Raw genomic sequence first — 26,857 nt, 5'->3', positions numbered from 1 at the left:
AAGGAGCCATGATTTGCTACCGAATTGCAGTAGACTCACTCTTTGCTGCACGTGAACTTACACCCACTAATCCATGTACTCAGCTCCAGATTTAATTTTGTTCTGCTAATTTGCAGATTCTCAGTGGAACACACTGCCCTTTGGCAGCAGGTAGGGGATTTACATTATAGCGGAATTTATGTTTTGGTGGTATCCGCAGGAGTTCCGTGCCCCTGTCCTCTGCACAAAACAAAGACTTGGTGGACACACTGCAAATGCAATTTGGTGATGAAAGGAGTGAATGTTAAAGGTTTCAGGTGGCCCACCAATTAAGCAGACTGCTTTGACCTGGACAATGTTAAACTTCTTGAGTGTTGTTGGAGTTGCACTCATCTCAGAAATGGCAAATAAGGAGCACTTCTGCGTTTTGGATCCATTCTGCAAACTTGTTACTGTACATTTCTCTCAGTTGTAAACCCTCATGCCATTAGTACATAGGCTTCAGAACTGCAAGATTTGTATCTGTGATTCTATCAACCTAATGGTTTCAACTTAATAAAAAAAATTATTATTATTCAAATTTATCTTTCCCATCAACATTACATAATACGAAGATTGCATTTACCCTGGTTGGGTGGGGCGGGGAGGTTAAGAAGAGCAAAATAAAAATGGGCAGAAGCCACTTTAATTTACAGTTCAAAGAAATGTATTAATAAGTTCCCCCGCTTTTCAATTGTGACTCTTACTCTCGTCAACTTCTAATCAACTTGCTTAGAGAGATGTAATTATACACCTCTAGAGTAAGCCGGGTTTGAACCTAAGCCTCTTAGCTCAAGGATAGGGAAACTACCACAAGGTCCCTTCTAACATACCTCTCTAGATACTTTCAAATCAACTTATTTAGCGATTTTATTGCACAACTAGGGGAACTTGAACCCAGGTCTCCTGACGAAGAGGTAGGAGCACGACTATCGTGTCACAAGGCGATATTGAAACAGCTGCACCTCATCGTGAAAATTGAGTCTTCCATTTTTTGATCTCACTTCCTACCTGTCTCAACTTTGTCCCGTGACTTAAGCCTTTATTGCTACGCAAGTGTCTTTCCAGCGACAAGATCTCATTTGTGCTTAACCATGAAGTGTTTGGTGCTAATCGCTGTCTTGGTTCCTTTATGTAAGTTGATTAGCATATTTTACAAAAATATTCGGTTCTCCTTTCTTAAAGTAATTAGCTTCTAATACTGAATTCCTGCTCTATTAGGTGATTCAACCGTGTTGTCAAATGCGGCAGTCAGTAATAGTTCGCGAGGGAAAAGTTCTGTTTCGAGTATAGAATTTTTTTAGTTTGATTATTAAACGCTTACCTCCATGTCTCGGCCGGTGGAGCTAGACAGTTCGATTTTAGTTAAGTAGTTATAGGAAGCTTTTTTTCTAACTACCCGGGAATTGTAGATAGCAAGTTCGAGTTTACAATTTCAGTGTATCCTGGATAATTATTATAGGCTCTGCTTTTAAATTCGTTTTAGCACTGTCTCTGCAACAACTTTTTAAAAAGCCTGTTTTCAGAGATTGTCTTTCAAGTTATCGGGTTGTTAGAGAAATCGTGGGCAAACATTATTTCAAGAATGGTCCTCACAATTGTGTTCTGCTAACTGTGTCCGTACTAAAACGGCTAGTCCCAGTTGTTTTTATATTCACTTTCACTTACGGGACGTGGGCGTCGCTGTCTGGGCCAGGGTTATTCTGTAAGGTAAAAACAATGACTGCAGAAGCTGGAAACCAGATTCTAGATCAGTGGTGCTGGAAGAGCACAGCAATTCAGGCAGCATCCCTGGTCAGATCCATGCCCCCTTACGACCCACCCTCCCATCCTGGCACTTTCCCCTGCCACTGCAGGAACTGAAAAACCTGTGCCCTCACCTCTATCCAAGGCCCTAAAGGAGCCTTCCACATCCATCAAAGTTTTACCTGCACATCCACTAACATCATTTATTGTATCCGTTGCTCCCAATGCGGTCTCCTCTACATTGGGAAGACTGGACGCCTCCTAGCAGAACGCTTTAGGGAACATCTCCGAGACACCCGCACCAATCAACCAAACCGCCCCGTGGCCCAACATTTCAACTCCCTCTCCCACTTTGCCGAGGACATGGAGGTCCTGGGCCTCCTTCACCGCCGCTCCTCACCACCAGACGCCTGGAGGAAGAATGCCTTATCTTCTGCCTCGGAACACTTCAACACCAGGGCATCAATGTGGACTTCAACAGCTTCCTCATTTCCCCTTCCCCCACCTCATCCTAGTTTCAAACTTCCAGCCCGCACTGTCCCCTTGACCTGTTCAGACTTGTCCGACCTGCCTAGCCCCTTTTCCACCTATCCACTCCACCCTCTCCTCCCTGACCTATCACCCTCATCCCCTCCCCCACTCACCTATTGTACTCTATGCTACTTTCTCCCCACCCCACCCTCCTCTAGCTTATCTCTCCACGCTTCAGGCTCTCTGCCTTTATTCCCGATGAAGGGCTTTTGCCCGAAACGTCGATTTTGCTGATCGTCGGATGCTGCCTGAATTGCTGTGCTCTTCCAGCACCACTGATCCAGAACAGGGTTATTCTGTTCCTACCTGTCTTTTGAGAAGGTGGTGGTGACTGAATACTGTACCTTGATGGTTTGGAGAGTTCGTCCGCTCATTAAATAACGTCCTAGGATATTTAAGATCCGCCAGATTAGATACATTAGTGTCCTTTGCTTATTTTTCTCTGACTGGGCTACATTTGAGTAAACTATATTTTGAATTTAATTGCTTATAAAAATTCTGTTTAACTAGCACTTATTAATTGGTATGTCTGTAGAATTTCATTTTAATAAGTGAAAATGTAATAACTTGTTAACCCAATAGCTGCCAACAAAGATATTTAACACTGATACATTATGTACTAAACATTTAACCATTTTATATTTGGGAAATGTTTATATATAATTCAAATATGTCAGTTAGTTCCTTGTCTATTAGATTGATTCATATCCCATTCTAATTTGAAGCTTTTCATCATGTATATAGTTTTCTTCAAAATCATTAAATTTTATACTCCTGTGCAATGGCTAATTTTCAGAAGTGGAATCTTCAATAAGACCGTTCTAGTGATATTTTCAGGTTGCTGATACAGCATGTACGTTTAAAAACCTTGTTGTTTTCTGGAGACTTTCACAGTAGGAAAATGGTTAAACTGTACAGGTCACTGAAACCACCTTGTCCAAGTTTACTGTTTTGTCTTTTGGGAGGTGCACTACAAAGTCTCCATACCACTATATAAGTTAAGAGCAAACCTGATTTATTTTTTTAAAAAATCACTTTCTGTGGAGGGAATGGGGAGAGAAGCATTGAAACTTTTCAATCTATTCAAGCAACCTTTTTCTTAAAATCATTGGCATCCATTTACCAATGTCTTAATATAGTCAAATATTTGTTTCAGCAAGTGATTATCAGGTTTTTTTGTCTTTTGAACTATTGGATCTAATGTACTTCACTCAAGCCACTATTTTGAACTTAATATAGTTCAGTAAGAATGGGGTAAAAATGCTCAAGTATGTTTTCATATGAAAGCAAGTTTAATCAATTGGATCTTTAATGTTTTATTATAAACTAAGTCTGAACTCTTTTTAAATTCAATATAAAAAGGTAGAGTGGCTTAGAGAGTAAGGTGAGGAAGCAGAGACAGATTTCTTTCACTTGCCTTGACATGTTGAGCCTTGTGCCTAACACAAGAGCTACTGAACTACCTTTACCCAGCAATCTGTTACAAACATTCTTTAAAAAAAAATACAATAACTTTGTTTGTTTAAAGTCGCCAATAAGGTTTAGTTTTTTTATTTTTACAGGTTTGTGTGCAAGTTATGCTGCTTTGGAAGAAGATGCTGCATTACCATATATGCCAAGTACAATGACCAGTATAGTTAAACCTAATACAACTACCTCTCATCCTACTACGACCACCCGTGTCACCAACGCGACTGCACAGACCACCCGTGTCACCAACGTGACTGCACAGACCACCCGTGTCACCAACACGACTGCAACAAATCTCTCAACTACCCATGTATTGACAACTGTGCCCCCTACTTTGACACCTAATTTTTCACTGCCTGAGACTGGACAGTACAATGTTTCAATCAAGAATGCTATTTGCATCAAGGCAACACTTGGAATACAACTTTTTGTCAAAGAACATACGGAGGCAAGTTTTTTTTAAATATATTCTACTTTCTGATGGAAGCATGAAGAACTTTGTTTTTCTCTCCAGAGTTTGCTGTTCATTACACTTGACCTTGTACTGTCAGTAAATGTGTTCTTTGGGTCTTGCACTGAACTTGTAATCAAATGTGCAATGCCCTTATAAGAAGCCTGGGACTTTGCACATTCTGAATCAGGTTGTAGAATCGGTACTGACTGTTTCACTTCCATTTTATTTTAACTTTCACTTTTTGGTCTAGACAGATGTGATTCCTGTTTAAAGGTACAGAATGGGTGATTATATAAGATTTCAAAATGTCCATATATCTGAAGGTTTGCAACTATACAAGTTTTCGAAAACTTTATTTTCACTAAATTGCCAGACCTCTCGACTGTTCCCCAATCTTGTAGGAGTGGATAGCATGTTGCTCAGAATAATGGGAACAGTGAGATTTAATTTGTGTTCTAGCTCGTGGATAATTGGGACCTGCCACCACCCCATTCACTGTAAAATCCAAACATTGTAGTTTGGGGACCCAGTGAGGAGGCTATTTGAAGGAAAAGATTATGTCAGAAAAAGAGACTTTTTGAACAAGTCCTAGCGTTCTCTGGTTTGGTTAGTAGGTATATAATGCATCCGTCTCTCCAACCTCACCAATCCACATTTCTCTGCAGAGACTTGGATGTAAAAAGCAAAGCTTCAGGTGGAGTAGGACATCTGACAGTTTCCCAATCTGGTGTTTAATGCCATGTGTGTGTTATTGCCAGAAGTTACTGTATGTTTTTTGTTTAATGACACTTAACAACTTTAGCAAATCCAGAACATTGTTGTATTATGAATGGGATAGGGTGATTGTTCAGGCCTTGACTTCCTTCCAGATTTACTCCTGATTTGTGTAATCTGGTTGGTTTTGGTGTGGGTACGGGTTATGGCTAACCACAACACAAACTAAGTGATCTTCATTTTTTTTTTTTTCAATTGTCCATCCAAGTCTGTAGCCATGGACTGAACTTGTTCAAGTCCTTCTGACTGTGGTTTGTAACATGGCTTGATGGTTTTCATTTTATAAATTTCCTATGGAGCCCTTGGGACCTTTTTTTTTCTACATTTAAAGGTGTTATATGTAAAAGTCAGAACAGACAATTGGTTAACATCTTTGCTGTGATATACTGGCCACTGCATGAGTCACTTGTTGGTAAATCACTGAACCAATGAATAGTCGAGTGATTTGATGGCATTGTCCTGTTGTAGTGATGTGAGCCTTTGAGTCTTGTAACATGGTTTGCATAGGGTGTTTGATTCTAAACATCACCTGATGTGGCTCTGGAGCCCTAAACTGGTGACAGTTTCTGGTGCAGAGGATGATGGTAGGATGAGTGTATGTATGATTTGCTGGACTTTATGCTCACTGGACACTCTTGTTAGCCAACTGAGCCTTCAACTTCTGATTGTAAAACTACAGGTGCTTGTAAAGACCCAGTGAAAAGATGATGCCTCTTTTTAATTGATCTAAAATCCATCCAGTAGAATTGCATTTAGTCTCTATTAGGCTATGAAGTCAGTATCTATGATCTAATCAATATCTAAACAATGTCTAATCATTTTATCAAATTTAAAAACTGCTTTTGCTGCCTAAAGTTTCATTGTAATGGTGCTTATGCAATCCAAATCCTTAGAACAAAACTTTGCCACTTAACATATTGAACAGTTCTGAAATGCTGCTATGTGAACTCTTCACAGGATTTCTACTTCAATATTCCACCAGCAAAGACTGTAGCCTCAGGAAAGTGTGGGAATCTTGCCTCCTGGATTATCCTAAAATTTAATTCGGGATTTGTAAACTTCACCTTTGTAAACGTGAGTTCATTATTAACATCACAATGTTATGATCTATAATTAGTGTAGATTACTGCAGTTACAATACACTGTTAAACTGTGACTATCTATAAGCCAATGGTGAATTTACTGTATTTGTATGGGGGGGGGGGGGGGGGTGGAAAGTGAGTGCTTCCAAAATTTGATCTTCATTTGTGTAGCCTTACACTTTACTAAAAGTAACAATTTCTCTTTAAAATGCTTTTGAAATAATACATTATATAAAGTTCTTAATTTGATCAGGTCAGTGGCTTAATTAAATGTGTCACTGTGGGAACTTCTAAAACTTTAATGAAGCTTAAATTTTGGAAAGCCATAGGAATACTTAAGATTGTATAAAAGACCATTTAAAGATGTTGGTGTGCAACAGACTTGACATATGGTTAAAGTTGCACTTAAGTGTGGTGGGGAGATGTAACTTCTTTATCACCTTTCTAGTCCTAGGAAGTCTCCAAGCACTTCAGAAACCTATACCTCTTTTAGAAGTGTTGCTTTTACAGTGGCCACTGTTGCAATAAACAATGAAGTTGCAAGACCTAAAGTATTCTGACAAATGAAGAACATGGTAACTTGCTTTAGTGGTAATAGTTCAGGATAAGTGTTGGTCAGGGCACCAGGAAATAGATGCATTCCAATAGTTTATCCAGTTTATCAAAAGCATAATTTTTCATGCTAAATTTTAAACATCTAAAGTGCTTTCTGTGCATTTTTTTCTTTAGAACTGTTGTGCACCAGCAAGTATGACTGCTAAATCATTTTGATGCAAAACTATCCATTTTGGGATGGACATCTACCTGTCAAATTGCTGTCACTGTGATGTCCTTTAATCAACTATATTATCCAAATGATGACTATTACTTTGTATAGTTGAGATGAAAAAAGCACTTCCAAGTGCCTTTATCAAACTTTACTGTAGTTCAGGAAAGAGATAACACAGTAAGCTGTAACTAATGTGGTTCTATCACTCCAACTGAGCTAGTGTACCTGGTGTGCAACTAACTCGCCTTCCTGTATTGTCCAACAGATATTTGCTGCAGAGGTCTAGATTGTTGTCTAATAATTTGTCAAATTAATTCGTAATGACTATACATTTTAAAGTGACACTTTTTTTATGAAAACTTGAGAATCTTGTTAATTTTGGATACTGTAGTTTAATCTTTTATATATTGCAATCAGTCTGAGTTGCTTTTGCAATTTTATAATCCAGCAGCCTGATGCTGGATATCTGCTTGAAAATACAGTACTCCAATAAATCAAAATTAAAACCAAGAATTTCAGATGCTGACGATATGAAACCAGAACTAAAATTCTGGAGGAAGGCAGCAGGTTGGACAGAATCTTTAGAGAAAGCAGTTAATGTTTTGAATCCAGTGACCCTTTGATACACTTATTGCTCTGCTATCCAGCTTGAGACCTACACAGTACAACTTGCGTGACCAGTGCTTTACTATGAACTGGACCTCCTGACATCTGTTCTTTTAGGCTCCTCTTAAGCCAGGACTTGCCACTTGTTCCTTTCCATTATATGCCCCAAGACCAGTGAGCCTGATGTCAGGGGTGGGCAAGTTATTGGAGAGAATCCTGAAGGACATATGTACATGTATTTGGAAAGGCAAGGGCTGATTTTTAGGGATACTCCACATGGCTTTGTGCATGGGAAATCAGGAGTCTCAAACTTGATTGAGACTTTTTGAAAAAGTAACAGGATTAATGGCAGAGTGGTGGATGTGATCTATATGGTCTTCAGTAAAACCTTTTTTTACTAGTTTCTCCATGGAAAACTGGTTAGCAAGGTGAGATCTCATGGAATACAAGGAGAATTAGCCATTTGGATACAGAACCGTCTCAAAGGTAGACGGTGGTGGTGGAGGCCTGTGACCAGTGGAGTGCCACTAAGATCCGTGCTGGGTCCACTACTTTTCATCATATATAAATGATTTGGATATGAACATAGGAGATATAGTTAGTAAGTTTGCAAATGACACCAAAATTTGAGGTATAGTGGACAGCGAAGAAGGTTACCTTAGATTACAACAAGATCTTGATCAGAGGCCAATGGGCTGAAGAATGGTAGATGGAGTTTAATTTAGATAAATGTGAGGTGCTGCATTTTGGGAAAGCAAATCTTAGCAGGATGTAATGTTAAGGTCCTAGGGAGTGTTGCTGGAAAAAAAACCTCCTTGGAGTGCAGGTTCATAACTCTCTGAAAGAGGAGTTGCAGATAAATAGGATAGTGAAGGAGGCATTTGGTATGCTTTCGTTTATTGGTCAGAGTATTGAGTACAAGAGTTGAGGTCATGTTGCGGTTGTACAGGACATTGGTTAGGCCACTGTTGGAATATTGTGTGCAATTCTGGTCTCCTTCCTATCAGAAGGATGTTGTAAAACTTGAAAGGGATCGGAAAAGATTTACAAGGATGTTGGAGGATTTGAACTGTCGGGAAAGGCTGAATAGGCTGGGGCTGTTTTCCCTGGAGCGTCAGAGGCTGAGGGGTGACATCATAGTGGTTCATAAAACCTTGAGGGGTATCGATAGGGTAAACAAAGTATTTTCCCTGGGGTGGGGGAGTCCAGAACTAGAGGGGAAAGATTGAGACCAAAGGGGCAACTTTTTCACGCGGAGAGTGGTGCATGTATTGAATGTGCTGTCAGAGGAAGTGGTAGAGGCTAGTACAATTGCAGCATTTAAAGGCCTCTGGGTGGGTGTATGAATAGGAAGGGTTTGGAGAGATATGGGCCGGATGGTGGCAAATGGGACTAGATTAGGTTGGGATATCTGGTCAGCATGGATGAGGTTGGATTGAAGGTTCTGATTCCATGCTGTACATCTGACTCTAAGCACTCTAATTTATATGTACTCATCAACTTTAATTAGCCTATATGGTTAATGAATACATCAGCTGTGACTTGATCCTGTTAAGAGAACTGCCTTTTATCAAAACTAGATTCTGACTTTTTTTTTCTCTTTGGGCACAGTTTATTTTTTGAAATGTGTGATAATTAGTGATTCTTACCTATAATATCTTTTTCCTTGCAGGATGGAAAACATTACTATGTCAGTGAAATAAGTGTTGCTCTGAATACCATGAAAAACTTGGGTAACTTTATAACTTAATGACTAAAATCTGACATCTGAATTAGGATTATTGTAATTTGCCTCAAATGAGCTTGTGTGCATTAATTGGAGGAGAAAGTGAGGTCTGCAGATGCTGGAGATCAGAGATGGAAATGTGTTGCTGGAAAAGCGCAGCAGGTCAGGCAGCATCTAGGGAACAGGAGAATCGACGTTTTGGGCATTAGCCCTTCAGGAATGAGGAAAGTTTGTCCAGCAGGCTAAGATAAAAGATAGGGGGGAGGGGTGTCGGAAATGTGATAGGTGGAAAGAGGTCAAGGTGAGGGTGATAGGTCAGACTGGGGTGGGGGTGGAGAGGTCGGGAAGAAGATTGCAGGTTAGGAAGGCGGTGCTGAATTTGATGGATTTGACTGAGACCGGCTGGGGGGAGGGGAAATGAGGAAACTGGTGAAATCCGAGTTCATCCCTTGTGGTTGGAGGGTTCCTAGCCAGAAGATGAGGCGTTCTTCCTCCAACCGTCGTTTCGCTGTGGTCTGACGATGGAGGAGTCCAAAGACCTGCATATCCTTGGTGGAGTGGGAGGGGGAATTGAAATGTTGAGCTACAGGGTGGTTGGGTTGGTTGGTCCGGGTGTCCCAGAGGTGTTCTCTGAAACGCTCCGCAAGTAGGCGGCCTGTCTCCCCAATATAGAGGAGGCCACATCGGGTGCAAAGGATGCAATAGATGATGTGTGGAGATACAGGTGAATCTGTGGCGGATATGGAAGTTTCCTTTGGGGCCTTGGAGGGAGGTGAGGGGGTGGTGTAGTTGCGGAAGATGGATTGTTCCACATATGCTACGAAGAGGCAGGCATAGCTGGGGCCCATGCGGGTGCCCATGGCTACTCCTTTCGTTTTGGAGGAAGTGGGAGGATTGGAAAGAGAAGTTGTTCAGGGTGAGGACCAGTTCAGTCAGTCGAAGGAGGGTGTCAGTGGAAGGGTACTGGTCGGTACGGTGGGAAAGAAAGAAGCGGAGGGCTTTGAGCCCTTCGTGATGGGGGATGGAGGTGTACAGGGACTGGATGTCCATGGTGAAGATAAGGCTTTGGGGACCGGGGAAGCGCAAATCATGGAGCAGGTGGAGGGCATGGGTGGTGGCCCGAACGTAGGTGGGGAGTTCTTGGACTAAGGGGGACAGGACGGTGTCAAGGTATGCGGAGATGAGTTCGGTGGGGCAGGAGCAGGCGGAGACAATGGGTCGGCCGGGGCAGTCAGGTTTGTGGATTTTGGGCAGGAGGTGCATTAATTGGACTTTTATCCAACTGCAGTGACTTAGTGAATCACTTCATATATGTGGTACATTACCAATTTTCTTTCTTCTCTGGGATACATTTCCCTGAACTTAATCTTGAAATCTCTATCAATGTTAAGTTAATGTGGCAAATATTGCTGTAATGCTAACTGGGAATTGAACTCTGTTCACTGTGGCATCACTCTTTTTTTTTTGTATAAAATGGTTTTGTCCTATTACAAATCCATCTAAAATCCCATCTAACCTTTATTAATTCCTTCTAATATTGCAATAGGTCCAAGTGTAAATGTCCTGGTGAGCAACACTTCTCACCATCCTACTATCTGGAACAGGGTGAAATGTTCACTTGTATGAAATGTTCAATATTTGCACAACTTCTGTTTCTAGTTAGATTTGAGATTTGTGTAATGTCAATATTCAATAATACTATTGAGGCTTTTTAAACCCTGTTGCCTTAAATGTTCATACAGAACAGACCCTTTGGTCAACTTGTCCATACTGACCAGATTTCCCAATCTGACCTATTCCCAGTTTCCAGCACTTGGCCCATAACCATCGTAAACCTTTCCTAATCATATACCCATCTAGATGCCTTTAAATGTTGTTAGAAATGGAGGAGGCCGGTACAATTACATGACGGCTCATTCCATACACTCACCACCCTCTGAGATTATCCATGTACAATGATAAGATTGAGCAGATTTGAGTCCCTTTTTAATTGTTTATCTCTTGTTGAACCTATGCCTTCTAGTTTTGGACTCTTGTACTCTTTTTGGGGGGGGGGGGGAAGAGACTTGTTATTCACCTTATCTATGGCCCTCATGATTCTTATAAGCCTCAAGTCATCCAGTAATGGACTCTGACAGACCACTCAAAACATTCTTAAGCAGGCAGCCCAGACCATAACTTTGCAGTTTTGTTTTGGTAAGTGAACAGAATAAAGAACCCCTACAGAACTCTTCCTATCCAAACTGGACCTAATCATGCTGTTCTGAACACCTACAACAGTCCCAGTAACCAAACTCCCTTTAAAAACCAGAATAAATGGAACACTTGCTTACAGGTTGAAGAGAAAGAGATTCCACACAGCTCACTGTTGAACTCCTCACCAGTTCAGGACTGAGCTGACCACTCCCCTTTATACTGGTCACTTCTAAAACATGATCATTTTGGTCTGAAGTTTCATCAGTTTACATATAAACAAGACTTCTCAAAATCATTTTCAGCTCTGAACTAAACCAGACTCTGAGCCTGGCCTGGTTTATTACCCTTCTGAAAATAAAGGACAGAGTATCCTTGAGCCAAAGAACAGCCTTTTTTTTTTTAAAGAAAAAAGGGACTAGCTTTGTGTCAACCTCTGTCTCCCTTGCTCTGAAGAGTGTGGAGTAGGTGGTGGGGGGATGAAAATAGCCTCAGCCTTTTCCTGTAATTGAAACCCGGCAGCACCGTTGTAAATCATTTCTGTACCCTCCAGTTTAACGCCCTCCCTATAGATGGGGAAACCACAATTGTACAGTATTCTAAAAGTGGCCTCACTAATGTCATGTACAGGTGCAACATGACATCCCAACTCCTATACTCGTTGCACTGACCAATAAAGGCAAGTGTACAAACATCACCTTTCACCACCACCCTGCCTACTTGTGCCTTTGAAGGAACTATGCACCTGCACACCTAGTTGTTTTTGGTTTGGCAACACTCTTCAGGTCCTACTCTTAACTGTAAAAGTCCTGCCCCAGTTTGCCTTGGGTAAATGAGGTGTTGCATTTTTGATAAAGTAAACTACATCTGCTAATTGGATAATCTGATCAATCTTCTCGTTGTACATGGATAATCTTCACTGTCCAGTACACCTATTTTGGTGTGATCTGCAAACCTACTGACCATATGTCCTATATTCACATTCAGATCACTTCAGTATGGTGAGATCTTGCACAAGTCTACCATGTGGAACCTTGTCAAATGCTTCGAAATCCAATGTTCACTGTTCTGTCACCTTCAATCTTGTTTGTCACCTTCCCCCTAAAATCACTCTAGTTAGTGAGATGTGATTTTCCATGTACAAAGCCATCCCTAATTAGTTTCTTTCCTTTCCAAATGCATGAAAATCCTATCCCTCAGAATCTCCTCCAATAACTTACCCACCACTGAAATCAGGCTCACCAGTCAACAGTTCCTTGACTTTTCCTTGCAGCCTTTTATTTAAAAAAAAATATTAAGGAAAAGGTAGGATTGAAGTTAAAATCTGATCATGAATGATCAGATTAAAAGACAAAGCAGATACAAGAGCCCTAACATGATGTTCCCTGAGGGGAGAAAATAAAATCAGGCCATCAATCATTCCCTCCTAATGTGTGCTTTTTTTAAAAATTTTTTAAAATATTGGAAAAATGCTGGTTTAATGAAAACAGCCACTGCTCCAGGGAGAGAAGTCTCATGTTGACAGTTTACAATATTTTAATCAAATAATATTTGAGAGCAAAGGACCTGGATTTAAACCCTGATAGTTCCTGGCAGCATGTGCATAATTGCTGTCAATGTTCTGTTTCTGGATATGGTTTTTGTTTTATTTTCTTACAGAGAAAAATTATTTGGGTACTGTGAAGAATATAAAGTTGTTCAAGACTACACTTGGGCATTCTTACAAGTGCAAAAGCAAGCAGGTTGTGGATATTTCAGCCAATTCATTATGGATTCTTATTGTTAATACTCAACTCCAAGCGTTTGACATTACTGGTGGAAAATTTGGTAAAGGTAGGTTCTTTTCTATTTTCACAAAGCTGAGAACAGTGCTTGAAAAATGTTGAAACTTCACTTTCATCTCCTGTAAGCCAGTTTTGGTCAATGGCTGACTTCCGTCTAGCAGGTATCCTAAAAGAAAAGGAAATGTAGTATTTGGTTTCTTGCATGCCAGTTATCTTTGGATTGGTCCAAGATGACCAATCCAATTCTGTTCTGTTCATGGTTTTCTTAAATTTAATATTTATTCATGACTAGAGCATTATTATGATTAATCAATTCAAATCCAATTTAAATGATACAATTTAGTGCAATAAATAGCTATTCCAAAGTTATTATGCATTCTGTTGGTGTCCTTAGAAGTTGACCAAAGAAATTTTAAATAGGAGTTGCCTCACACCCTTAAATCCTAACTAGTAGGATTAGTAGAATTTTGGGGAAAGAGACATGCAGGCAGAGGAATAGGTTTTTTTGAGTTGTTCAGGAGTTAGCAGGTTTCAATTGTCTCCTTTTTTCCTCCTGGCTAACTACTAAAGTCAGGCAGTACTCTAAATCAGAATTGAGGATTTTATTTCCCTGAGGGTTCCCAACATAACTAATTAACCATCTGAAACTTAAACATATTAGGTTGGTAGGTTTTTTGTATGCGTGGATAGATAGGAACTGACTATTGGCCATACTTAAGAATTGTTTGGGCAAATAATCAAAAGCTAACTTGGGCTTTAAGAATGATAAAGGAAGAAAGTATTATAGAGAAGATGTTCAGGACCCAGATAGCTAGATCCACAATTACCAGTGAGCAGTCAAAAAAAAATCTGAAATATAGATGAGAATTGTGGTGACATCCTTTTGGCTTTTTTTTCCAGACAGATCATAATATGCTTTCTGGAATCTAAATTGAAGGGCTTTAGGGTCAGTTTGCTTATAGCTACCAGACACTGACTCAAGCAAAAGGCTTTCAAGTTTTTAAAAATGGAACTTGTGCAATGAAAGGGAAGTGGCCAGTTCTCCTCTCTCTCGCGTGCTCTCTCGCAGTTTTGAAGCTGTTTGACCCAAAGAAGCAGGTCCATGCTGATACTCCTAATGTCTGATTTAAGATCCTGTGTTTGATTTTTGTCTTGTGCCAAGGGTTGTTTGTATGGATTATTGCAAGTATTAATAACAGCAGCATGAAGTTGGTATAATCTGGGTTTTTGAATAGGTTAAGTTATTCAGTATTTTTTTCTTGTTACTTTTTTTTGACCAGCTGCATCACTCTTGGAATATTTGTTACACCTGCATAAAACAACTGATGAAGTTAGGGTCTGGGCAACTGATGTTTTGAAGGGGTCTGGCCTGGTCCATAAAGAGTGCAGGCATTTGAAGGAGTAAAGCTAAATATGAAGTTTCATTCATTCCTTCAACTTTTTTTAAAACAAAACTCCAGTAAATAAATCCAAATCTTCCCCCTCCACTTTCCTTTCTAAACCTGACATTGAATTTGCTAATCTGATATCTCTTGGTTTAATTCAGCAATGTTCATGCTCTCATTGGTCTGAAAAGTTTGAAGGTACTAGATATTTGCTTGCTTTGACCATAAATATCTCAAATGACATCACAGGATTCTGTACTCTTTCATGACTGGGCATATGGTGCATCCGTTATCAACCAATCTGTTTCTTTAGGAAGCTTGTCATTTCAGAGGGTTATAATGTTCAAACGGTGGCAGTGGTTAGCACTGCTGCCTCACAGTTCCAGAGATCCGGGTTCAATTCCTGCCTCAGGCAACTCTGTGTGGAGTTTGCACGTTCACCCCGTGTCTGTGTGGGCTTTCTCTGGGTGCTCTGGTTTCCTCCCACAGTCCAAAAATGTGCAGGTTAGGTGAATTGGCCATACTAAATTGCCCATAATGTTAGGTGAAGGGGTAAATGTAGGGAAATGGGTCTGAGTGGGTTGCTCTTCAGAGGGTCGGTGTGGACTTGTTGGGCCGAAGGGCCTGTTTCCACACTGTAAGTAATCTAATCTTTTGTCTGAATTTCAATTGGCTAGAGAAGCCAAACGACTGTTGCTGGAAAATGATTAAACTAGAAACTCTAAAGTTGCATTTTTTTTCTTCAATTCACTATCATCCATATTTGGGTCTGCATTCTGATCAGGCATAAACATGCATCGTGCTTTGATTTGAAACCTCCAGCTGAAAGGTAGCTCAAAGGAAGAAAATGCCCTTTTTTTTAAATTATTGTCACAGGAGTGTTCCATGAGTTTTTAGAAGTGAGTCTTATTTCACTTTTTCAGTAACACGTTCTCTAGATTGTGACTGACTGACTGACTGACTGACTGACTGACTGACTGACTGACTGACTGACTGACATTTTCTTTAAACATTATACCTGAAATTTAATGGCTGATCTGACTCTCATTTATAGTGGCAAAATGTGAAATGGATGCTGAGAGCAAACTAATTCCAGCGTTAGTGGGAATCGCTTTGACAGGATTGATTCTAACTGTGATCATTATCTATACAATTGATAGAAGACAGAAATTTCAAGAATATGAAGCTATTAAGGGATGAATAAATTCAGCAAGATTGTTTAGATTTGTTGAAATGGACATAATTCTACTACTTTCTATGTATAGCAACTTGAAGAAAATTTGTTTCACAGTATGTGTAAATAAAACATTTTTAATGCTGTTAGGGAAGAAACTAAAATCTCCTTTCCAAAGTTGTTAACAAAAATAATTAACTTGTGTACAGTGTGCGTGCTTGTCAATAAACCCACCAGTGCATTTTAAAATAAAGCATTCTATCACTTGTGTAGAGATTTTCTGAGGATTGATTTTGTTAAACTTTGCCGATGATACGAAGTTAGGTGGACAGGCAGGTAGTACTGAGGAAGTGGGGAGGCTGCATAAGGATCTAGACAGTTTGGAAGAGTGGTCCAGGAAATGGATGATGGAATTCAATGTGAGCAAATGTGCGGTCTTGCACTTTGGAAAAAAGAATACAAGCACGGACTACTTTCTAAATGGTGAGAAAATTCATAAAGCCAAAGTACAGAGGGATCTGGGAGTGCTAGTTGAGGATTCTCTAAAGGAAAACATGCAGGTTGAGTCCGTGATTAAGAAAGCGAATGCAATGGTGTCATTTATCTCGAGGGTTAGAATATAAAAGCACTGTTGTGCTACTGAGACTTTATAAAGCTCTGGTTAGGCCCCATTTGGAGTACTGTGTCCAGTTTTGGTCCCCACACCTCAGGAAGGACATACTGGCACTGGAGCATGTCCAGCGGAGATTCACACGGATGGTCCCTGGTAGGTCCAACATACGAGGAACGGCTGAGGATCCTGGGATTGTATTCATTGGAGTTGAGAAGATTAAGGGGAGATCTAATAGAAACTTACAAGATAATACATGGTTTGGAGAGGGTGGACGCAAGGAAATTGTTTCCGTTAGGTGAGGAGACTAGGACCCGTGGACACAGCCTTAGAATTAGAGGGGGCAAATTCAGAACAGAAATGTGGAGACATTTCCTCAGCAGAGAGTGGTGGGCCTGTGGAATTCATTGCCACAGAGTGCAGTGGAGGCTGGGACGCTAAATGTCTTCAAGGCAGAGATTGATAAATTCTTGATGTCACAAGGAATTAAGGGCTACGGGGAGAATGCGGGTAAGTGGAATTGAAATGCCCATCAGCCATGATCGAATGGCGGAGTGGACTCGATGGGCCGAATGGCCTTACTTCCACTCCTATGTCTTATGGTTACATCCATATTGTGTCATAACCAAACCCCAGTAAGTCATTTTGTTTTAAAACTAGCACAGATCAGTTTCAAAAAGTGATTTGATATACCTGTTTCCTAATTGTTTCAATGGATTGAAATTTATTGTCAAGTGTACTGAGGTACAGTGAAAAGCTTTGTCTTACAAGCAATACAGGCAGATCAAAGTTTAGTAGCATTGATACCTAAATGGGTAAACAGCAGCAAAAACAAAAATACAGGTACAGGCAAATGTTAAGTGAGAGTCCATTCAGTATCCTAACAACAGTAGGGTAGAAATGTTACAAAACTGGCTGGTTTGTGTGGTCAGACGTCTGTACCCTTTTCTTTGGCAGGATGTTACTCATGTACCCCCACAAATTAACAGAGTGTCAAGTGCCTGGGAGAGCTTATCCACAATAAGCTTTCTTGGACTCATGGACACACTGGTTACAAAGGCCCAACAATGTCTCCTCTTCCTCGGGCAGCTAAGGAAATTTGGCATGATGGCAAATACTTTTATAAATGCACCATTAAGAGCATTCTGTCTGGATGTATCACTGACCTGGTATGGCAACTATACCATTCTTCAAGATTGGAGACCGTTACAGAGTCGTGAACTTGGCCAGTCACAAAGGCCAACCTCCTATCTATAAAATCCATCTAACAGGCCTGCTGTCAAAAAAAGGCTCCCAGCTTTTTCAAAGATCCATCCCACCCTGGCAATGTGCAGAAATATTAGACTTTTCAACATTCACTTGAAAATTGCACTTTTTTTGTCTAGCATTTAACTCAATATTAACTTGGAATTTTGTTGAGGCTACATATCTAATTAGTATAGAAAATACAGGGTCACAAAGAATCTCAAGTTTGAGATGGTATTCAGTCAAACTATTGAGCAAAACGGGGAAGTATTCAGTGATTGTTAGCTTTGTTTAAACCTGCATCTTATATCCCTTGTCTTGCTAGGTGATGATTAACCAAGACATGTTGCCAGTTTTAATCTCTCCTCGGTCCTGCACACATGTATTAATTGTTTTTGTTTATGATAAGAAAAGAAGTTGCTGGAAAAGCACAGGAGGTCTGGCAGCATCTGTGAAGAGAAATCAAAAATCATCTTTCTGGTCCAGTGACCCTTCCTCAGTTTTGATTTCTCTTCACGCATACTGCCAGGCCACCTGAGCTCTTCCAGCAACTTTTCTGTTTTTGTTTCTCATTCACAGCATCTGCAGTTATGTTTGAAACAAACAGTTAAAGCAAAAATATCAGGTTTAAAAACAAACTTCACAGCTGAATGTAATTCTGTACACTGTGGCAATCGCATGCTTCAGGAAAAGGTTGCTATTAGGCAAATTATTTTCTTCCTCACCCAGTTAGATGCAGGTTTATTTTAGCATTCACTGTTAGGGTTTATACCTGTGGCTATTCAGCTTTTGTATGATATCATTAAATTCAAGACAAGATGGGAGATGGCCTGGTGGTAATCTAGCCTAATGCTTAATCCAGACACCCTGAATGTTCTGAGGACTCTGGTTTGAATTTTGCTATGATAGATGATGGAATTTGAATTCATTAATTTACGAATTTGACATACTTAATGATAACTGAAACCATTATCAATTGTCAGGGGAAAAATCCATCTGACTCACAATGTTCTGTAGGAAAATATTTGCTGTCCTTACCTGGACTGGCTGACATGTGACTCCAGACCCACTGCAAAGAGGAAGAACACCTCTACAATGTATTCGCCAAAAACTGATACCCTCGTAATTTCATCAACAGATGCCTAAGGGAAAGACAATGGAATGAGCTCATGGCACAACCCAAAGGACTAGCCACGTTACCATATACCAAGAACATTTCTGAACTAGCAGCCAGACTACTACGACCACTAGGACTCATAACAGCACACACACCAACATGCACTCTCCGACAACAACTCACCAGGACAAAGGACCCAATACCCAGCATGAGCAAAACCAACGTAGTGTACAAAATCCCATGCGAGGACTGCACAAAACACTACATAAGACAAACAGGAAGACCGCTAACAATCCGTATCCATGAACTAGCCACAAAACAACACGACCAGCTATCCTTAGTAACCACACACGCAGATGGCGAGCAACATGAATTTGACTGGGACAACACTACTATTATAGGACAAGCCAAACAGAACAGCCAGGAAATGCCGAGAGGCATGGCACTCATCCACAGATTCAATCAATAAACACATTGACTTCGACCCAATATACCGGCCACTGCAGCGGACAGCTGGAACTGACAACCGGAAGCAGCGGATACAAACCACTATAAATACCGGAGGAAACAACACAGAAGCACTTCACAGGAGGCTCCCAAGCACTGAGGATGTCACCTAGACAGGGGACGAAACGTCTGCACCACAAATTCCCAGCTCGGCGAACAGAACCACAACAACGAGTACCCGAGCTACAAATCTTCATACCAACTTTTGGACCACTGCAATGTGGTTGGCACTGAAATGCCTTCTGAGCATTTAGGGATAGGCAATAAATGCTGGCCTGGCCAGTGATACCCATGTCCTGTGAATGTTTGGTATTTTAAAAATCCCTGAGGCAGAACAATATTTTTCTTAAATTAAAAAGTTGTTGAACTTTTTATTGTGCAGTGCTTTATTACATGAAGAACACTTTGATTATGGATTAGGACACCACTAAAACAGTTTTATAATCCTTAACTTGATCAAATTCTAATATGTTCCTGATTTTCTTGTACTTTGCCAGGTAAGTTCAAGGATTAAAATATGGTGCAATTTTAACTGAGCTGGGAATAAATTTTGCCAATTAAGATTCCCCTTCATTTTTGTTCCATGATTAATTCTTGTTGAATAATAAGTGGTATAGTTGTAATCCAAAAAAGGGGGATTTTCCCATTCGTATCTACAAGCAGTTATGACAGTACTTTTTTTTTTCTGCCATCCTTTTAGCTACACCTTTAATTGCAAAATCAGTGATATCCGTTCAGTTATTTTCATTCATTCTCTGGATGACGAGCAACACCAGCATTTAGTGCTTATCTCTAGTATCCCTGAAGTTGAAATAAGTCGCAGTGCAAAATAATTATTCGGGCTCTTCAAAGGCCACTACTGTAATGTGGGACTGAAGTTACATAAAAGTAAGATGATGCAGGAAAGTAAGTGTCATCCTCCTAAAAGATGTTAATGAACCAGTTGTGTTTGGCATTCCTGATGAAGAGCTAATGCTCGAAACGTCAACTCTCCTCCTTGGATACTACTTAACCAGCTGTGCTTTTCCAGCACCACACTTTTTGACAATTGTGTTTATACAACAATGAACATTTCATTGTTATGTACAGACGTTTTAAAAATAAGTTGTCTATCCTGGTGGAATTTTTTTTTAATGCATTGGCAAAGCTAATCTTTTTTGGCTATTCGTAATTGTTTTGGTTTTTCTTCCTTGACTTGCTGTAATGCATGTTTTGTGTATATGTACCAAAAATACAGTTAGGTAACAGGCTCTATTATCAGTAAAAGGACAGTCTGAATGAACGTGTCTACAGCTTTGAGGGAACTTGCAAGTGGTTGTGAGCCATCTGTCTGCACTCTTGTTTTGGGTGGTAGAAGTCAAGAGATTGAAAAATGCTGTTGAAGATTGGCAAGTTGCTGTAGTGCGTCTTGTAGATAGTACACTGTTGCCTCTGCACTGGTGAATGGTGTGCAGTCAAGTAGGCTACTTTGTCTTGGATTGCATGGAACTTCTTGAATATTGTAAAACTCATCCAAGCAAGTGGGAGTATTCCATTACATTCCTGGTATGTTTCTTATGTGTGATGGATAAGTTTGAGAAGTCAAGAGGTGAGTTACTTGCCCCACAATTCCTAGTTTCTGATTTGCTGTCATAGGTGTGGTATTTATTTGGTTAGTCTAATTGAGTTTCTGGGTAGTGGTGACTCCTAAGATGTTAGAAGTGTTTGTGATTGGCAATGCTGTTAAATCTCAAGGGAGGTGGCTAGATTTTCATTTGTTGGAGATGGTATAAATGTGGCATAAATGTATTATCAACTTGAATTGATTGATTGGGTTTGAGTATTGAAACAATTATATTACCATATACCATTATGAACAAAAATATTCTCATGGACTTGACTATAAATCCTCTTATCCCTCAGGTCACTACATTGCATTTTTAAAAAATTTCAGTCTATACCATTCCCATTGATTTATTGTGACAATGAAGTTCTTATTTTTTAAACAAAATGGTTCAGGTTGCCCACAGTGAGATGATTAAGGACAATCTATGAATGAAATAGTTAAGAAAATTGTTGGAAAATAAATATTTCCTCTTGGTATGTCCAAATTAAATAAATGTTCTTAAAATCCATCTTAAAGATTACTATTGAGATGGAAAAGAGTGAACCTACAGCACAATATCTTAATAATCTTGATCAATTCAGGAGTTGGAATGTTAGATAAAAGCAAAGGTTTCCAGGCATATGTTGAAAACATGACTGATTTAAAATTTAATAGGCAGTGTTCCAATCCTTTTTATAAAAAAATGATTTTTTAAAAACACATGGCTCTTGGACCTAGAGAGGATGTTTCCTCTTGCGGAACAATCTAGAATGAGAGGTCATCATTTTAGGATAAGGGGTAGCAGATTTAAAATAGACAAGGAGAAAGTACTTCTCTTAAAGGGTCATGAAACTGGAATTCACTATCCCAGAGTTTGGATGTAGTGACATTGAATAAATTTAAGTGGGAGGGTAAGATGGGATCAGTTATGATTATATCGAATAGCTAAGCAGGCTGAAGGGGCTGAATTTCACACGTACATAATTCTTATTGTTCTTGTTACTGTTTCTAAACACTAATCTTAATATCATGATGCATGATTATGGTACTTTGAAGAGTGCTTTTAAGGATCACATTCTGCAAACCTGTTAGCCTTTTAATTGAAACTATAAATCAGTGATTTTGTTGATGGCATTAAGAAATTTTATGAATTTGACAAATGACAGTTGATATATCAGAAGCTTTTTTGATTATTGTACATTCAGTTTCAGTTTGAAGGCATTCTTTCAAATACTATCGTGATGGATGACACTTGCTGTCATATTTGATTGTAAATGGAATAACGTGAATTATACAAAAATAAGGTTTACTCATATCCTTCCTTCCTTTTATAGTGGAGGAATGCTTCTTGGATTATAGAATTATTGTGCCCATCTGCTTTGGAGTGTCTCTTTTTGTGTCGATCATCATCGTAATCGTCGTGTACTTGTATTATCGGCGTCGAAGATTTGCAGGCTATCAGCGAATCTGAGAAAAGAGATCAAATGTAGTAGAAAGATGTTACTCGCCTCTTCACTTAGTTTTCACTTGTCATTATTATTGAAGATGTGCATCTCAGCTGAATCAAACACTTTTCATTTCCTCTCCATTCAACTTACACGGTTTGTTTCAAATATGCTTTGATATACTGGTGGAGGATTAGCTTACCATTGAGTCATTATATTTCTACATGGTGTTATGATTGTTTTTATGTCTTTTATATCAGAATTATTGAGAATTAAAACTATAATGATTTTGGAGTAATGTAGCTTTTTTGTAGAGGCTTAGCAATTCTAATTTTTGAAACGTATTTTGATGGCAAATGCATTTTTATTGTGTTCTTTTGATTTTTTTTAAATCTGAAAACAAAGGAGTAAGGGATTCTATCCTGTAAATTGGTTTCATTTTGATTTCATACAAAATGCATTTTTCTACAAACAGTTAATAACAATTGGTCAATTTATGGAGAACAGCAATAATTTCAGTCAAAGTTGGCTGTTTTTTCTATATTACGTTTTAGGTTTTTAAAAATTGATTTTAAGATCTTCTATGGAATGTTTTATTTTCTGGAGCTATCCTTAAAAGTTTTTCTGTCTTCATGTGTATTCGCTGCTTTCAGTAATTTGATTATAAATGGTTCAACAATACATATCTAAATTAATTAATTTTAGTTACTTTTAAATCATAAGTTTTAGAAATGAAAAGGCATACGTTACTAACAGTGTGAAATAATTTCATTAATGGTAGCTGACATTTATAAATGTCAATAAAGTGCAATATCCTTTATATAGATTACAATACTTACAAAACTTTAACTATAAGCTTGTACCAATAAATGAAACAGGACAATGAAGCTACATTTACAGAAGAATAAAGTTTCTTAATATCTGATGAAGAATGTAAGATATTAAGAAATGTTTGCATTGGTTTTGCTTTCTTTTATGTGCTTCTACCAGCTGAAATGTGGGTTTCTGCTGAAGGAAACAGTATGTTTGAGTAATTAAAGCAAACTGATAAGAGTTCCTGACTTATGCTGATTGCACAATCGCATCTAATGTATTTGAACTTGTGCCCCAATGAGTGGAGGATTGGATTGGAAGAGCATATTAATTTGGTTGTTCTCAATAAGCAAAGCCATACAAACTAGCCCATGCTTGCTAAATGAAAAACACAGGATCTAACATTAGATGTGATTGCACAACTGGACATGTGCTAAGTGATCCTGAGTGTGAGAGAATTATGCTGATAAACGATTTAGAATTGTCAACTGGGCTCAGTGTGGTTATTGGAAGCAACATATTAATGCATAAGATCTCTGTTCTTTGCAGCTAGAAAGTATACTGTGCCTGTTTTAACTGAACAAAGTAGGTGATAGCAATTCTCTGGTTCATTTTTTGTTTTTTGTTTAAAGCAATAACTCAGTCATCATTCAAATGTTACATTTTCAATGGCAATACCGCTACCAATCAGAATCTAGTTACCAACCAATTGGAATTTTCCACTCCTGTAGTATAAATATTGTTTTTGCTTGATGTTGGTAATTCCTGTGAATTGTCCTAATGAGTGCAAGGAGTTTAGAAATACTTTTAACAGCTTTAACAGTGAGGAGCTTCCCACTTTTTAATTCCTTTGTTTGGAACAAAGATTTTTAAAATTCTTTTAGAATGCAGTTAAGGCACATTTCCATTAATTTTAAACTAGCAAGTTATAGTTTAAGGAGACAATTACAAGATTTTACTAAAAGAGGAATTTTTTTGTTTACTAATACCAGACAAAATAGGTTATCAAATGCACATACACACAGGTATAAAGTTGTTTAAAAATGGTATGAGTGTATACCACAAAAAGGAAGATCCAGTATGCAGTTTAAATGTCCTTTGAGTCCTTAAGGTTTACATTTAACTTAAGGCTTCAGTTGTTTAACTGATAACGTGTATCCTCCACAATATCAAAATTTGTACATATCTTTTTGTTCTCGGTGAATGCTTTACTACCAGATATTGTTTTATTTGAGAAACTTAGAAAAAAGGGAGACAGAACCTTCCAGTTCTACTGTTACAAACCCATTTGTCCTTTCTCTGATCTGTCCAAAAGCTGTGGTCTTTAAGTTCATGTGTATTTCCATGCCTAATGTAATTGTTTTTCAAGCTGAAAAATTTGGGATGCGTTTTTCAACTTCATATGTGAAACTTCCAGAAAAGTGTAAATCAAACCAGAAATAGAGATCTGAATGAGTCATTTTGATGACATGTTAATTTCAGAACAGGCTGGATCTTGTTCATTGATGGTTTCATGAAACTTGGTCAGGTGATCAGTGTGGCTATCTTAAATTACTTGTGTTTTTCATTTTTTGAAACCATTTTGTTCATGAAAATCTCAGATATTCAGATTAGAATACGGAAATTACAAATTGGTCCATTTTTACCAGTCATAACACGTTTGAGGCTCTGATTTCACCTGTGAATCGCTTCTGTTTGTCTATGACATTCATTAATACAAATAAACCACTTTTGTATAATTGTGTCTTTATTTTAGAATTGTTATAAGAGAAAAATGTTCTTATATCTATATAAATTAAAGACTTGATACTTTTAAACGTAGTTTATATTTTGATTTTTTTATTTTTCAACAAAGGAGCATCTATCATACAGTGGCCCTAGAAATCCCAAAGAGTGGCAACCATCATTGGATTGCAGCTCTCCTCAATCTTCTGTGAACTGACACAACTTCACGATTCCTTAGAGGCTTTCCAAGACCATGATTTTCCAGAAATGTTGTATGAAGCATCCCTCAGAGAGCTCCCTTGAAGTGAAATAGAGTTGGAGGAAGACAGGGAATGCCCACAGACTGCCATATGCTATACTGAATAGATATGCTATATTAAAGAGATGAATGTTAGTGAATGAATAGGGTGTTTCAGCTAAGTCACTTAGGGTAGGGCAGATTTGGTGGGGTGGTCGGATTGAAGATGGTGTTTGTGTCAAGAGTTTGGTCAGGTTGGGATACAGTTGAGGGCGGGGGGGGTGTAAATGATGGATGGGTTCAGCAGTAAAGCTACTCAGATGTTAAACTAGACTTTAATCTATTTAACAGTCACTGAGTAAGAATGCAGGTATGCATTGTGGAATTCTCCAGTATTCTCCAGTTCGAGGTCAGAGATATTGGCAGAATATCATTTAAAAACAAGGGAATAGCCATCGGAAATTGAAACTCCCTGGGCATTCTGTATATGAGTCCATGTGCTGAGACTTCCACAGGATTCCAATGAACATCTAAGTCATATGCCCAATCTCTGGCAATCCAGAAACTGGAAGGTCATGTTGATCGATTAATTGACATTTAAGTGAAACTATAATCACGTCAGTGTGCTGGTTTGATAAAATAATTACTACATTACTAAAACTTGGAGCTGCCGGTGTTGGACTGGGGTGGGCAAAGTTTAAAAATCACACATCAGGTTATAGTCCAACAGGTTTATTTGGAAGCACTAGCTTTCGGAGCGCTGCTACTTTGTCAGGTGGTTGATGAAGGAGCGGAGATTTGAAAACTAGTGCTTCCAAATAAACCTGTTGGACTATAACCTGATGTGTGATTTTTAAATGACTGCTTTACTATACCTTTAGTAATACCAGCCACTCTATCTTGTGAGCAGGGTTAATTGACTTCTATGAAAATAAAATTTTTAAAGTTCACAGATGTAAGACTCATTTGGATGATGTGATCTGGACATTTGTAATGTCATATGTAGCTACCTTTTGCTTTAATAAACTAGCTTATTTTTTTGAAACACTGCCATTGATGATCTTGTTTAAACTTTTGCCTCTGATAGTGGGTAAGACTCCTATATTTTGAACATTGAGTCAATGTCAATTATTACCATGATATCTGAAACACCATTTAAACAAATGGGAAACTCTACAAAAGAAAACAAAATTACTGTGGATGCTGTAAACCAGAAACAAATGCAGAAATTGGTGGGAAAACTCAGCAAGTCTGGCAGCATCTGTGGAGAGAAATCAGAGTTAATGCTTCAGGTCCAGTGATCCTTCTTCAGAACACAGTGTGAATCCAATGACAATTGGTTAAGGAGCCTTGTCTGAAAAAATAAGCTTATTTTCCTCTCTATTGCTTATTGTCAACATGCAAAACTTGTTCCTATCTAACAGGAATTATCCTTTTAATCTAGTTCTCATTGCTCATGCTGTTGGACATGTCCCCTCTTCCAAACATGGCATTCTTCTCTCTCATTTCTAACCTCTTTTTCAAAATTGATGCCTATCAATTTCCACTTTCTTTTAATCTCTGAAAAGGTGAAGATTTGTCATGATACTCAAGGATACCTTGACAGTCAGATGTTTTTTTCAAACAAATCATATTTATTTAAATGTATTTGAAAAGCTGCCCACTCATTGGTGATTGTAAGAGTTCTACCAGTACAAAATGTGAGCCAGTTTGTACCATTACACAGTTCACTTAACCAGCGCTTTATTTTGGTTAGGTTTTTTAGTCCTTATCCTCTGTCCCTTTGCCAATCTCATCATAAGCTTATCTTTTCATATGAATCACTGTCTCTTCCCCTAACCTTGTCTCTTAATTAGTTCT

General features: G+C 38.8%; 1 protein-coding gene and 1 long non-coding RNA gene across 4 annotated transcripts in view; one reads left to right on the top strand and one right to left on the bottom strand.

The window, feature by feature from the left end:
* LOC122555993 (uncharacterized) overlaps positions 1-22,185 on the bottom strand; it is a 57,276-nt gene extending 35,091 nt beyond the window's left edge. The window contains exons 1-2 of the long non-coding RNA XR_015759176.1: positions 22,087-22,185; positions 18,606-18,709 (exon numbers count right to left, since the gene is read on the bottom strand). This is a non-coding gene — a long non-coding RNA (uncharacterized LOC122555993). The remainder of the gene's footprint in view (positions 1-18,605; positions 18,710-22,086) is intronic.
* Positions 806-26,042, top strand: lamp3 (lysosome associated membrane protein 3). 3 transcript variants are annotated; one of them, XM_043702341.2, is made up of 6 exons: positions 806-1,152; positions 3,858-4,213; positions 5,951-6,067; positions 9,123-9,183; positions 13,029-13,202; positions 15,593-15,982. In XM_043702341.2, the coding sequence occupies exons 1-6, from the start codon at positions 1,113-1,115 to the stop codon at positions 15,736-15,738; spliced, it is 894 nt and encodes a 297-aa protein (XP_043558276.1). In that variant the 5' UTR covers positions 806-1,112; the 3' UTR covers positions 15,739-15,982. The 3 variants fall into 3 exon arrangements, with proteins under 3 accessions (XP_043558276.1, XP_043558278.1, XP_043558277.1); XM_043702343.2 differs by lacking the exon at positions 15,593-15,982 and adding an exon at positions 18,706-22,103 and having other exon boundaries at positions 820-1,152; XM_043702342.2 differs by lacking the exon at positions 15,593-15,982 and adding an exon at positions 22,111-26,042 and having other exon boundaries at positions 833-1,152.
* The last annotated feature ends 815 nt before the right edge of the window (positions 26,043-26,857 follow it).

This window comes from Chiloscyllium plagiosum, unplaced genomic scaffold (assembly GCF_037043375.1).
Source record: "Chiloscyllium plagiosum isolate Xiang-an unplaced genomic scaffold, Cpla_swu_hap1 HiC_scaffold_13, whole genome shotgun sequence".
Classification (NCBI taxonomy): Eukaryota; Metazoa; Chordata; class Chondrichthyes; order Orectolobiformes; family Hemiscylliidae; genus Chiloscyllium; species Chiloscyllium plagiosum.
The sequence above is the reverse complement of the archived record's forward strand: the minus strand, read 5'-3'. Positions and strand labels throughout refer to the sequence as shown.